The 14,289-nt window shown below is 38.4% G+C and overlaps 1 protein-coding gene across 3 annotated transcripts in view; it reads right to left on the bottom strand.

The window, feature by feature from the left end:
* The window catches only part of LOC110966091 (collagen alpha-1(XIV) chain-like), a 332,534-nt gene that overhangs the window by 185,178 nt on the left and 133,067 nt on the right, over positions 1-14,289 (bottom strand). For all 3 annotated transcript variants that reach the window (XM_051955093.1, XM_051955095.1, XM_051955094.1), the window contains 6 exons: positions 6,298-6,437; positions 5,489-5,615; positions 5,263-5,402; positions 4,365-4,497; positions 4,028-4,072; positions 1,951-2,096 (listed from right to left, as the gene is read on the bottom strand). In XM_051955093.1, the coding sequence (XP_051811053.1) occupies positions 1,951-2,096; positions 4,028-4,072; positions 4,365-4,497; positions 5,263-5,402; positions 5,489-5,615; positions 6,298-6,437 (731 nt within the window). The remainder of the gene's footprint in view (positions 1-1,950; positions 2,097-4,027; positions 4,073-4,364; positions 4,498-5,262; positions 5,403-5,488; positions 5,616-6,297; positions 6,438-14,289) is intronic.

Here is a 14,289-nt window from a genome sequence, read left to right as displayed (position 1 = left end):
ACTCCTCCATGGAGATAAGGAAGGAGCGCAGACAAAGACAGAGTTTGCTGAAGTCGATGGCAGCCCTTCTGAGTGTCCTCAGCAGAAGAGAGGAGAGGAAGATAATGATGATGAAAGCGGTGGCAGATCTTCAAAGAGTTGGTTTCATGAGAGAGAGAATGGCAGGTTTTCATACTAATGAGCCACAACAGACAGGCAGAGAGAGAGAAGACTTTTACAGAAAACAAACCCTGATGCAAAAACATGTGCTTATTGTCTGCTGGAGATTTACTTTATGCGTGTGTAGCAACTGTGTGCGAGCATGCTTGGTAGGAATACATTAAAATGCTAAATAAATGTTGATTTCATGGCCCGAAGTGCCAAAAGTACTGTTGAGTTGGCTGTGGTTGTGTAAATCAAAGTAAGGAACTAAAAACCCTCCTCAGTATCACTTTTGTGATAGTGGTCATGTTATAGCTTTTCTTTAGACGTCCTTCATTTAATCAGTGTCTTTAACTGCAAGTGGAAAACCAGTCTTCCCCAGTTCAGAATTAGGAACAAAACCACCACAACGAGACTCAAAAAAAACACAGAGACTCAAAACAACCACAAAGAGACACAGAATGACCACAGAGACACGTAGCCACCATAAAAATACACAAAATGACAAGAGAGAGACACAAAACAACCCTAAAGAGACAAGACAACTATAATGAGACACAAAACAACTGTAAAGTGACACAAAATGACCACAAAGACACACAAAACGTCCACAAGGAGACACAAAATAACCACAGACACAACTTCCCCCAAAAGAGACACAAGACTACCATAATAAAATGAAACCTTAGAGAAATAAAAGATCATTTAAGAGACACGAGACCATCACAAAGAGAAACAAAATGACAGAAATGAGACACAAAATGAGACCTAAAACCTCCACAAAGACAAATGCTGCTTTCCTGTGTTCTATGTGTAGAACAGTAGCATTGTACTACTTTCCTAAAATGTAGAAAAAGTTTGAGCTATCAGGTGTCTTGATTGTCCACTTTTCTAAGGTTGGCAGTTTGATCTCCAACTCTTCCACACACCAAAGAGTCCAAAAGCAGGACACAAAACCCAAAGTGCTGTTGATAAAGTTAACACTCAACTTTCTGTCCGTCCTTTTAAATAAAATTCTGCCACAACAACAGCTTCTTTGAGTTTTGAGCTAACTCTGTGTTCAGTCAACATTAGCTAAGTTTCACCTAACAAGGCTCTACTAGGTTGGGTCAGTTCAAATTAAGAAACGCCAGGGTGCTCACAGGCGGACTATTGTTTGCACCACCAAAAATAGTGGATTATTCTTGGAAGCCTGTTGATGTAGAGGTTTCCTCCTTATGAAAGTTACATGACAGGTTGACCGACCAATGAGAATCTGGCATAATGAGAGCAAATTGACCGATCAGTAGACCAGTCCACCTGGAGACTGCAACCTGAATACACAGCGCTAGTAAAGAAATCAATATAAACTGGGAGTGGTTTAAAAAACACATCTGGATGTTCTGACAACGTTTTTGACTAATTTCTTGTGCTGGGCTTTGGGGTACCAGAGTGAACACTGCTTTCAAATGAAGAAACAAGCTTTATAAACTTGTCAAAGATGCTTCTCAAGCATTTTATAGCTGTAGAACAGATATTTTTGTGTATGAAATCATGAAAATTTATAAAGAGTAGCGAGATGCAACTACAGCCAATCACACCTGCCACTCAACTGGTAGCATAAATAACCAACACTGATCAAGTTAATTGAAGATCTTGAAAAAGTCAACCAGATAAAGTTTTAAAACCAAAGGCCTGGTGGCTAAAAGTGATCAATTACATATTCTGGTCTGTTTCAGGGAATCCAAAGAGAAATCCAAAAGGAAAATCAATGCACATCATTCAGATGTCCCTGTGTAAAATACAGTGAACACTCTCCCAGCGTCTTACCGTCTCCTCTGCTCGATCTCCCTTAGCGCTGATGTAGCTCAGTCGATAATGTCGGACGTTTCTGTAGTCGACAGGCTGCCAGGAGACCCGCAGACTGAAGGTGGTTTCCTCATCGACCCTCATATTCCTCACTCCGAAACGAGGAGCTGCAGGATCACAGGGAGGAAAAATCAAGCTGCAGATCAATGAAGTCAAATATCAACTGTTTATCATATGATTCTGGCATTTAATTTTCTCAAATTTATATTAGTATGAAAACTTTTCCCTGGAAAATACATCTGACGTCCATCATGATGGCAGATCAGCGTGGAGACATGAGAATAGATTTACAAATCAGTGAAACCACGACAGAAAACTTGAAATCAGATATTAGCTGTGCGATCTTTTCCTAATCTGGACCTGATTTATCTTCAGTATCACTTGAAAGTTTTAAAAAGAAGTTCTTGAAACATCTTTTCAACACTGTTACATATTGTCCCCTTTATACTCTCCTGTTTGCACCACATCAGATTAAAAGTTCAAATAATTTTTATGACTGCACTGTTGCATTCAACATATAAATACCCAATGTGCATTATGCTAGTGCCTCTTAACTCTGGATATTTTTTAGCTCCTGTTGCATTTCTACTCACAGTGGGCTCATTTTTCACTGTAATATCAAGTGCTGCACCTCTATGGAAATAACACAATCACAGATAGTAATAACAAGAACTGAAAGTATTTGTTGCAGTATAACACATGCCACAGATCATTAAAAAAGAAAAAAAGGTGGCTCTACATACCATAGATACGCAGAAATTTACATTTTTGAAACCTCAACAAACACTTACAGATTACTCTGCATATCAACGTGAGACAGATGTTTCACCATGCTGAATATATCTTTCAATAACGTGCTCCTCTGTATACCCTTTTTTGAGCCATGTTGCTTTTACTTTATTGAGAAAATATGTTTTACTTTCTTCAGGCTCTATTCTTGTTTGCTCTTTCCTCTATGTAAACACAGCCTGAAGTCCAGCCTAACAATCGAAATTTTTGTCAAGTGATAGTTTTATTTATTTATTTATTTATTTATTTTACTGAATCCTGTGCAAACACTTTCCCTTTAATAATGTTCAGTATACCCGACAAAATGCTGTGACCTTCTCCTTCAAAGTAAAATACCTGCAATTCAACTAATGGCAGAAATGTCATAAACCCAACAGCAGGTTTGATTGGCATGTTTTTTGTTTTGTTTTTGTTTTTTTAAATAACCAAAATTCACAATTATAGAGAAAACAGAGAGATTTCCAATTTTCCAGCAAATCTTTGAATTACTCATCTCTCAAGGGATGTTCGGTTGGAAAATTAACCAAATCTAAGCTTTAAATTATGATATTTTGCCACAATCATTTTATTCTACATGTCTCATTAAAAGATTACATTAATCCCCCTCCAAAAAAACATTTATGCTAACTAAATTTGAGTAAAAAAACAAAAACAAAAAAAACACATGTTCTGCTCATCTGCACAACTACAAAACTTTATCTTGAACTGCAGGCTGCGTTGAACAGAAAGGAGACAATGCAAGTAGTAAAATAGCTACACTATTGCTCTTTTTTACAGTGTTGGTAACACTTATGAAGACAAAATACTGCACTAGCTGATTTCAGTTTCTTTTCAAGTTTTGTAGGTTAAATTATCAAAAGTACTCAACTTTTGTTTGTTCTTCTTTTATGAGTCATGGTGCCTTACATGTGTCGTATTGCACAGAGGACATTTTTAAGTTCTCTCTGCTTCCAGTCATGGTTGTTCTAATTCCACAGTGGTGCAGGATTTTAAATTGCAGTGAAAAATGAGCTCACAGTGAGTAAAAATGGACAGAAATTGCTTTGAGTTCTGAGGATTAAACTGAATCTGGCAAAATTCACCTCCAGCATGTTGATTACAGATACTAAAGAACAGAAACTGACATAAAGAGGAGCAAGAAGAGGTATTCAAATGGCCAAATAGACGAAGGGGAGGAGGTGCAGGAAGATAAAACAAATCAGGTTAAGAAGAAATGGATAAAATTCATGACTACAGCTGAAATGTTTACCTGCTGTGGTCTTGGTGGTTGTAGCGATGGTGGTTGTTCTTTCAACTGAAAAATTAAATTAAAAAATATTTAATTGATCTGCATGATGAAGAATTTCTCAGAGTTTAAAGGATCCTCTGATGTTAGTTTCAAACTGGAAAATGCTGTCCTCTCTCATCGGTTTACAGACGTACGAACAGAAAATAGATAAAACGTAAGATGACAAATTGGCTCCGTGATGAACAAAACAAGCTGGCAAAGCAGCCGGAGCAACAGACTAATTACTGTGAAGACATTTAAAACATGAGCACAGTTGGAAAAGCAGAATTTCCTGGAGTTGTAGGAACGTTGAATTTACCAGTCGATTCAACCAGGATCACCTCGTCGCTCTCGACCTCGTTGGCGTAGATGGCGGCCAGAAGGACTTCGTACTCTGTAGAGGGGTTCAATCCTGTTATCACATAGGTGTTGATATTCCCATTTAGTAGAACCTGAAACAGACGAATAAAAATCAGCATTTGATGGAAATGTACAACTGAAACAGACCAAAAAGAAGCTGAGAAAGTTTAGCGCATTTCATAGTTTCAGAGTCAACCAATTATACTGAACAAAAATATCAAAGCAGCATATAATATTATAGTAATTTCTGTCCTTTCTAAGTGGAATGACCCATAGGGTGAATAATAGGGCATTTATTGGTCCAATACATTGGATCTTTGCAACAGAATGGATGTCATAAAATGATAATGGACAGATGGAAAATGGAAAAGTCAGTAACGAGTCATAAATCTGCTCGTTGATACTGGTTTGTGAAGGGTTGTCCCACTCTTGGAGACATCAGAACATGTGTCATCTTGTTGATACGTCAAATGATGGCAGCAAATGAATGGAATAACCAATGATTTGAAGTTTTTATTTCAATATCTATAATGCATAGGTTTAATATGCTTGTCGATACTAGCTTGTGGAGTGTTGTCCCACTCTTCATGGAGGCCTGAGTGAAGTTGATGGACATTTATGGACCACTGAATGACATTTTTGGACATCCAGGACATCCTACAGATGTTGGATGGGTATCATGTCTAAATAATCTGCATGTTGTGGTTGCACTGGAATCTTTTCAACTGCTAGAAGGGCAGTACTTATTCTAGAGATGAGGACACATATTGTCTTGAGACATCAAGTGGCGGTAGTGAATGAATGGAATAAGAGTTTAGGAACAGAAGTTTAGGATCTTTGGGAAGCTTGATACAAACCTCCTCACTGTCTCCTCCATCGGTGGGCGTCCAGATGAGCCTGTACAGCACCACGTCCATTGCCGGGTGTGTCCATGACACCCTGAAGCTTTCTGTAGAGATGTCCCTGCTCTTCAGATCCACTGGGTCTGGAACGGTCTCTGCAGCGACACACAAACAGTCCCGGTTAGCAAAATCCTAGAGAGGACTATTATAAGAATTCCAGCATCCTAATGACATATTTTACTGGTAGTGAAGCTGTCGGTCACGGCCTCGGCTTGTCCTTCATCGTAGATGGCAAAGACACCAACTGTGTACTCAGTCAGGGAGGTCAGGTTCCTTAGCAACCAGGTTGTCACGCTGCCAACATCCACCTTTAGACACAGGACCAAATAATCATCAGATCTGGTTGATTTAGCCTTATGCTTTTGGTTTGTTCTGGACAACTGATGTGGCAACTCCAACAAATGGGCAGTTACGGTGGACTACATTTGGCAATTTTCCATTTATCTGTATTTTTATTGACCAATTATTGATAATTGAAATGCACCACTTCAAATCTGATGCAGCCTCCTCTCGCTGTTTGTCGTCACTAACAAATGTCTCTCATGCAGCAAAAACGGATCAGGAAACACAAGTCGAAAGTTAGCTACAAAAACGGCTGGCAGCTAAGCTAGAAGGCAGCCACAGATTAACATGAAACAGAATCTGGAAAACAATAATTAATACAGCTTTAAGATGTGGACCTTAGTGGGCAAGTGACAGAACAGCGAAAGGTTAAGAGAATGGAACAGCAGGAGACAATCTAATCTATCTCAGTAAATCCCTCATAAACAGAGGAGAGCATCCTGATTTAATACATATTCAGCTATAGTGACTCTTAACAACATCTAGTTATGAATGACAGGTTCCTGCTATCGTATCCTGTTAAAACATTCTGTTTAATGTATAACAGGTCCAAATATTGGTTATCAGCCTTCCTTGATCACCAGTAATCGACTCTAAAAAAAGCCTCATATCAGTTGATCCTTATTACTTCCTGCAGAATGCTCTCACCTCATTGGTCTGGACTCCTTTGGTCTTCACGTACATCACTCTGTAGCCTTTGACCTTCCTGGAGGCCGAGTCCCATGTGAGCCGGGCCGAACTGTGGTCCACGTCTGAGAAACGAAGGTTCCTTGCAGGGATCAGTGGTACTAAAAGGCAAAAAATAAATCCACACGGTAAAAAAAAAAAAAGTAATTTTATGAAGCTTTTACTTACCACAGTACAGTTTTTTTTCCTGACAGATGCTCTGTGGTTTCACTTTTATACCAGAACGTAACCACCAAATACATTTTCCTTTTCCCACCTGAATACCTCCTCATTGAAGTGCTTGCATTAGTTTATGAGCAAAAAAAGCAAATAAAAGTGCATTTTAAGATCACAGCAAACCCTTTAGTAATGATTATTTGGTTAAATATATACCTCATTCTGTAAAAATGACAGTATTCATGGAGTTGCTGTTGTGTTGGAGCTCATTCAGCAGCAGAAACACAAAACAAACACAGCCGAGCTGTAATAAGACGTTTGATTTAAACAGAGCTGCTGTTATCACGGCTTCTGATTCCACACAAACACTCATGGGGATTTGAACAAGGGTTATTGGACTGCAGGATTTTAATTATAAAGTGGACAGAACCTCATTACATTACTCACACTCCCTCCGGCTCTGTCTCTACTTCCTCTGTCTAATTCATTTTTTTCATGCTGTCTCTGAGGCACGACAAAGGTCTAATAAAAATAAAAAACTATCTGCCTTCACATTTCCTAAATTCAGGCCCAGAATCAGATTCAATCTGGCGCTCGGAAACTTTTCTGCTTTGAATTAATGATCTGTTGTCACTTTTAAAAGAAAAAAAAAAGGAAAATCCGATAGCACCCACTGTTGCCTCACCTCAATTATACCGAGGGTCAGAATGAATACAAAGCAGCTGAGAGGAAGTGAAGGAGCGACTGTTGTTACCAGAGGTTGTGTCGGGGTCAGCATAGGAATGGGGAGGATGTGAAATTAAAAAGTTTAAAGATAGTCAAGTCTCCAAAGTTTCCAAAAGAATCCACATAAAGGTAGCTTCCACATTAAAAAAAAAAAATCCTTTTGATGATGCTGCAGCTCAACAGGAGTCCTCTGAATGTGTCTGCAAAGAGGAAGCTTCTCTCAAAAAAGTTTAAAAAATGTTTTTGTTTCTCTTAAAAGGTGTGTTTTTTTTTTTTATTTATTAGCAAGTTTTATTCTTTAACCCTCTGAATTTCAAGCAGTTTCTCAGCCTTTCCCTGCAACACTCATTATGGGCTCATTTTTCACTAAACAAAGTCTTGCACCTCTGTGGAACAAGCACAACAAGGTCTAGATGTGGAGAGATGCAAAAATGTTTTCTGTGTAAGGCACGGTTTTAATACCAAAAATCATTAAAAGGAAACAATTAAAGCTGAATTTCTTAGATTTTTTATTTTGTAATAATTATTTATATCAGTATAACATTTTCCATGTCCCACAGCTGCTACCAATATTGGAAAAATAGTGGCTTTATATGCAACAGATATTTTACTAATATTTTTGATTTACGGTATTTATATCTTTTCTCCATTCTACTGTCTAAACACTGCCTGCAGTTCAGCTGAAAAGTAACTTTTAGTCACATGACTGTCACTAATAGCTTCACAGTTGTGCCAAGGGGTGCAGAATTTTTAATTTTTAACAGAATCTGGGGTAAACAATTTATTTTTTCAAAAACTTTTAAATGAGACTCTTAGGATAAAGTGATTTTGATGAAACATCACAATTTCAAGCTGAGATTTGGTTATGTTTCCCAAAAGAACTGCATTTAAATGAGTAGCTCAAGGACGGTCGGAAAATAGAAAATCGAGCGATTCATTCTGGTATATATAATACGTAATAAAGAGCATACTGTATAGTCAAAAAAATAACACAAGAAATTGACCCTTGGCAGTCATTTTTGTTATTAAAATAAAAAGAAACAAATCAGATCACTTGTATGGAAAAGGTAAGTACACCCCAACACTGATCAGGTCTTAAAATCCATCGAAGTAGAATATGGGTTTCAGATTTGATGCCAACATTGGAACCTTTCTTATTCTTAGAAGCCCAAAGTTTCATTTGCAGCTGTTGATGCCCACATTCAATCTGCAATCAAGTCATGGTAGGAAAACAAGCCTTTGTTGTCCAAAAAGCAACAAAACTGAAACTAGCCAATAAACAAGGAGCAGGACTTTTGGGGAAAAAAGTGCTCTGGACATCCATCCATCCATCCTCTATACACCGCTTTATCCTCATTAGGGTTGCGGGGGGTGCTGGAGCTTATCCCAGCTGACTTGAGCGAAGGCAGGGGGCACCCTGGACAGGTCGCTGGTCTGTCGTGCTCTGGACAGTCGGATCAAAAATATTCTGGTTTGGCCACAGTAGCAGTCAGCATGTTCAAATGCTTTTGAGGAGAAGAACTATAACTGTGAAGCATGGTGGTGGAAATATCATGTTTGGGGTTGCCTCACTGCCTCAGGGCAGGGTCAACTTGCAATTATTAACTCAACTAAGAATCCTGTGTCACATCAAAATCTGCTTTTAAGCATTCGAAACTGAGGTTTAAGTGGATGTTTTAACAGGACAGCTAACCAGCAAATCCACCAAACAATGGTTTAAAAAGAAGAAATTGTCCAGTCAGTTGCTGTCCTACCAACTGACCTAGTCTCCACCATGTCCACTGTGGGATGCTGCTGCTGACCTTCCTCCAGCCCACTGCTTCCAGCTGCCCATTTCCACCAGTCGACTTTGCATCACCCTCACTATACTTGATATGCTCATCCACATAGTGTTTGAATTTTTCTACCAGCTATATATGTAGTATATTTAATGCCAGAGCTGTATACCATAACAGTAAAGTATGAATCAGCTTCAATGTTAGCTTGTACTTTGTACATATCATCTATCTTATCATACTTGTATCCAATTGTGTGTTGTATGTTCCTTGTTCCCCACCCCTCTCATCTCCCATCTCTCCCCCTCTCCACCCCTCTACCTCTACCCTTCTACCTCTCCACCTCTCTACCCCTCAGCCTCTCTACCTTTTCTGTCCCTCACAACTTGCCAGCCAGCAGGCAGATGGGTCCCCCCACATAAAGAGCCGGGTTCTGTTTAAGGTTTTTTCTCTGTTAAAATGGTGTTTTCCTTGCCACTGTTGCTTTAGAGCTTGCTCTGGGAGTTCAGGTTCTGAAAAGCGTTTTGAGACAATTTGACCTGGAATTGGTGTTACGTAAATAAAATCAAATTTAACTGAATTGAATTGAAATGTTGTGGGTGGGTTTTTAACATGAACGAAAAACCCTCAAACATTCGGCATGTGAAGGAATTTTGCAGGAAAAATGGAGAAGAATTTCTGAAAGCCATTCTGAGAAATTGGTGCACAATTATGCAACGTAGAGTAAGTCACTATTTACTCTACTGTTGGTAACACCTGTGAGCACTTGGTAAAGCATGGTCAACCGTGATTCCTGGTGTTTTATTTATTTTTATTTTTTGTGAAATTAATAATCCAAGAAATGATTTATAACATTAAATCGGTGCCTTATTGCACAGAAGACATTTCTCTCTACTTCTAGTCATGGTTGTGTTGTTCCCATAGAGGTGCAAAATTTTATATTGAAGTGGAAAATTGCAGGTTTTGAGCAATTTTTTTTTATTAATGAAAGGGAATTTTCGACATTCTTCTAAAGAAATTTTGAGGAAGTTTTGAATAATTTTGTACAAGTCTTGCCATTTTTTCTATCATTTCGTGAAGTTTCAAGTTTTGACACCCTTTTGAGTAGTTACATTTTGAGTAGTTTTGGACATTTCTGAGTTCTCTCTATTTCTAGTCATGGTTGTGTTGTTATAGAGTTGAAAGACTTTATGTTGCAGTGAAAGATGACAGATTAGGAGTCATTTTGAAGAAGTTTTGAGTCATTTTGTACAAGTTGTTGCCGTTTTTTTCCCCTGTCATTTTGGAAAATTTGTGAGACATTTTGTCAAGTTTCAAGTAATGTGGGCCAATTCTTTGACACATTTTGAGTTGTTTTGGGCATTTTTGATTCTCTCTAATACTAGTCATGGTCACACTGTTTACACAGAGGTGAAGGACGTTATATTGTCGTGTAAAATGACTCCACACTGAGTAAAAAAGGAACATGAGCAGGAAAGGCGCAGATGCACTGAATATTTATCCCAATCGTACACAGAAATTAATCAACAGGAAGCAAAACTAATTATCAGCAGGAATTTATGTCTAAATGAATGAATGATTAAATACACATGATTATAAATAACGACTCATAAATGCAGTTGGTAACTGACTAAATGCATGCAAATAAAAGTCTGAATGGGAATTTAAGAGACTTAAGGCTCCACCCCTTTAAAAAAAAACGACCTTGGTTTGCCTCCTGGCATCCTAATCTAACCTGCATTCAAAGCCCTGCACACATCATAAAGACATAAACATGCCCTGACATAAAGCCGCAGGCCTCAAGCCTTAAAGGAGTCTTCGTAAAACGTTAATTACTGAGCGTGGTGGGGATCCGGGGGAGCCACTTTCACGAAGCTTTCAAAACTCTCAGGAATGAAAGTGACGGGCAAAAAATAGCTTTGCAAGGAGGAAGCTGGAAGCTGGCGCCATGCTATGATTCCGGCATCGCCATCCGCTCGTCGTATCAGAGGCAGAAAACGTGCCGAGACGTGACTCGAACACACTGCAGCTGCTGTTCTGGATGAGGCACGCCGCCGCAAGCAAACGCTGTGCAAACGGAAAGTAAACTGAAATAGAGCAACTGATTCCGCTGATTAGAGAAATCTCAAGCAGAGATTTAGAGCCAGTCAGAGAAATTAGTGTTTGGAAGGAAGAAGATGGTTTCCTCTTCTCATCGGATCTCTAGAAACTTCACTGGAAGGAAAAGCAAGCAGCCTTCACAGAAAAACTGGATGTCTTCTGGGAGAGGTGTGGGAAATCTAAACGTCCTGTGGAAAATGACTGTTTTCAGAGAAGAGCACAGCAGCAACTTGAGATCAGAGATTCAGAAAATCTGCTGTAAATTTAATAAAACCGAGTTTCATCAGCAGCTAGTAAAGCTTGTTGATGTGAGCTTCTCTTCATCTCTGTCACGACCAATCTGACATCTCAAAAGTTTGCCTGGTTCTCAAGATAAATGAACCATTTGAGAAGTTTCACAGATATTGTATATAACAGAAAACTGCAGAAAACAACATTCTTAATAATATATATGCTGCTCACAAAATAATTATTTGTATTCTCAAATGACTGTAACTCTTCAGTAAAATGATTTCTGCACCAAATACCTCAGGTTCCTCAAACTTGCAGCTGTAGATTTTTTTTATCTATCCACAGTATAATTGCATATTTCTGCTTTTTCTTCTATGATAAAATCAAGCAATGTTGAGATAGAGTACGGCTATATTTAATAGTCAAAAATTAAAGTATGTTGTTGTAGATTAGTTTAAGTCTCTGAACCCCAAAACCCACTGGTAGGTTTAAAAGACACAGTACTTTTTAAATAGGTAACAAATTTTTTTTTAAATGAAAAAAATCATTGGATTTTCTACTTTCAGACGGTGCTGGAACTAACCATGTGTGAATTTCAGTTTTGTGGGGAAAAATAACCAAATACAAGCTTAATATTGTGATATTTCATTTAATATCACTATATTCTATTGGTCCGATTTAAAACTAAAACAATTGCATCAAACATATCATGCAATAATAATAATAATAATAATTCTGTGCTATTCAGTGCATCACTGAAGCCATAAATGAGGCAACTGCAACCAACAGTCATAAAACTAAAATTCTAAGACAGCTGGACTGGGTTGAACTGCAGGATATGTTCAGAGAGGAGACAAGTATGGAAACAAAATAAATGCCTGTGCAATAAAATCTCAATGTTGTGTGTAGTATATTGAATATTTTTGTCAGTACTGGCAACACCTGTGGGCATGGGAATAATATTGCAGGTGTTGATTTCAGGCTTTTGGGTCATTTCATGTGAAAACACACAACTTCCAGAAAAGTGGTTGCTGCACCATTGACAAGTTTCTCAGGGTTTTATGTGCTTAAAGATAGTTACAATAGAACTTTCCGTGCAAAATTATAGGTTTCTATCTCTACTCGTTCCAAAGTTATGACTTCTTCAAATTTCTGGAATTTGGACCAAAACCCACCCCCTAAATCCTCGCCTAGGATTTTGTACTATTTAAGTGCCTATTACTCAGCCTCTAGACATTGTTGATGGCTGAAATTTGGCAGACAAGCTCACAGTAACCATCTGACATCACATGTAGCCTCATAGCCTCCTAGCTACTCTCTACAGACTACAGCAGCCTTCTAAAAATGCTAAAAACTAAGAAAAACACACTCGCAGAGTAGGTTTTAGGGGTCTAAAATGACTAGAAATGTTATAAATGTTGACCCAAGGACTGCTCTGTCCTATTCTAAACAAAATTGTATGATAACTTACAAAGTTGGAGACTTCTGGGGGTATCATATAGAAAGATATGAGCTGCTAAAGTATGTACCCCACAAAAAGTGACCAATTTTGGTGAGGCCGGAAGGCGATGTGGCATAGGTGCTACAGATCTATAAATTTGTATAAAATATCTTCCATCATTCTACTACAAGCCTACAAAATCCCGGTTTGGCTTATTTCCTCCTTCATGGTCAGTCATATACTTGAAGTGAACCCCTATAACCTGCTTGCGAACTTATGTTTTTATATGAACTGAATGATGGTGGAATGGTGTGGCACAGGTGGTAGAGATCTGTAACCCTGAATAAATTATCTTCTATCATGCTGCTAGAAGCCTTCAAAATTTCAGTTTGGTTTCTCTTCTCTTGGTGTCTGACATGTTGTAGTATAACTGTAGTGTAGTGCTACACTACAGTTATACTACAACATGTCAGGCACCAACACCATCATATGGGCAGGACTTTTACTCTATCTTCAGCTCAGTTTTCTGCAAAAGAAAAAAAGATATATCAACAAAATTCAATTCATATAATGCAAAACATACATTCGCAAGCAGGTTCTAGGGGTTCACTTCAAGTGTATGGTTGACCATGAAGGAGGAAATAAGCCAAACCGGAATTTTGTAGGCTTGTAGTACCATGATGGAAGATATTTTATACAAATTAATAGATTTGTAGCACCTGTGCCACACCATTCCACCATCATTCAGTTCATATAAAAACATAGGTTCGCAAGCAGGTTCTAGGGGTTCACTTCAAGTGTATGGTTGACCATGAAGGAGGAAATAAGCCAAACCGGAATTTTGTAGGCTTGTAGTACCATGATGGAAGATATTTTATACAAATTAATAGATTTGTAGCACCTGTGCCACACCATTCCACCATCATTCAGTTCATATAAAAACATAGGTTCGCAAGCAGGTTATAGGGGTTCCCTTCAAGTGTATGATTGACCATGAAGGAGGAAATAAGCCAAACCAGGATTTTGTAGGCTTGTAGTAGAATGATGGAAGATATTTTATACAAATTTATAGATCTCTACCACCTGTGCCACATTGCCTTTTGGCCTCACCAAAATTGGTCACTTTTTGTGGGGTACATACTTTAGCAGCTCATATCTTTCTATATGATACCCCCAGAAGTCTCCAACTTTGTACGTTATCATACAATTTTGTTTAGAATAGGACAGAGTGGTCCTTGGGTCAACATTTATAACATTTCTAGTAAATTTAGACCCCTAAAACCTACTCGCGAGTGTGTTTTTCTTAATTTTTAGCATTTTTTTAGAAGGCTCCTGTAGTCTATAGAGAGTAGCTAGGAGGCTGTGAGGCTACCTGTGATGTCAGATGGTTGCTGTGAGCTTGTCTGCCAAATTTCAGCCAACAATTATGTCGAGAAGCTGAAAAATAAGCAGTGAAATAGTGCAAAATCCTAGGCGAGGATTTAGGGGGTGAGTTTAAGCCCAAATTCTAAGAAATTCAAGATC

The sequence above is a fragment of the Acanthochromis polyacanthus genome, chromosome 11 (genome assembly GCF_021347895.1).
Source record: "Acanthochromis polyacanthus isolate Apoly-LR-REF ecotype Palm Island chromosome 11, KAUST_Apoly_ChrSc, whole genome shotgun sequence".
Taxonomy (NCBI): domain Eukaryota; kingdom Metazoa; phylum Chordata; class Actinopteri; family Pomacentridae; genus Acanthochromis; species Acanthochromis polyacanthus.
This window is presented reverse-complemented; position numbering and strand designations above follow the sequence as displayed.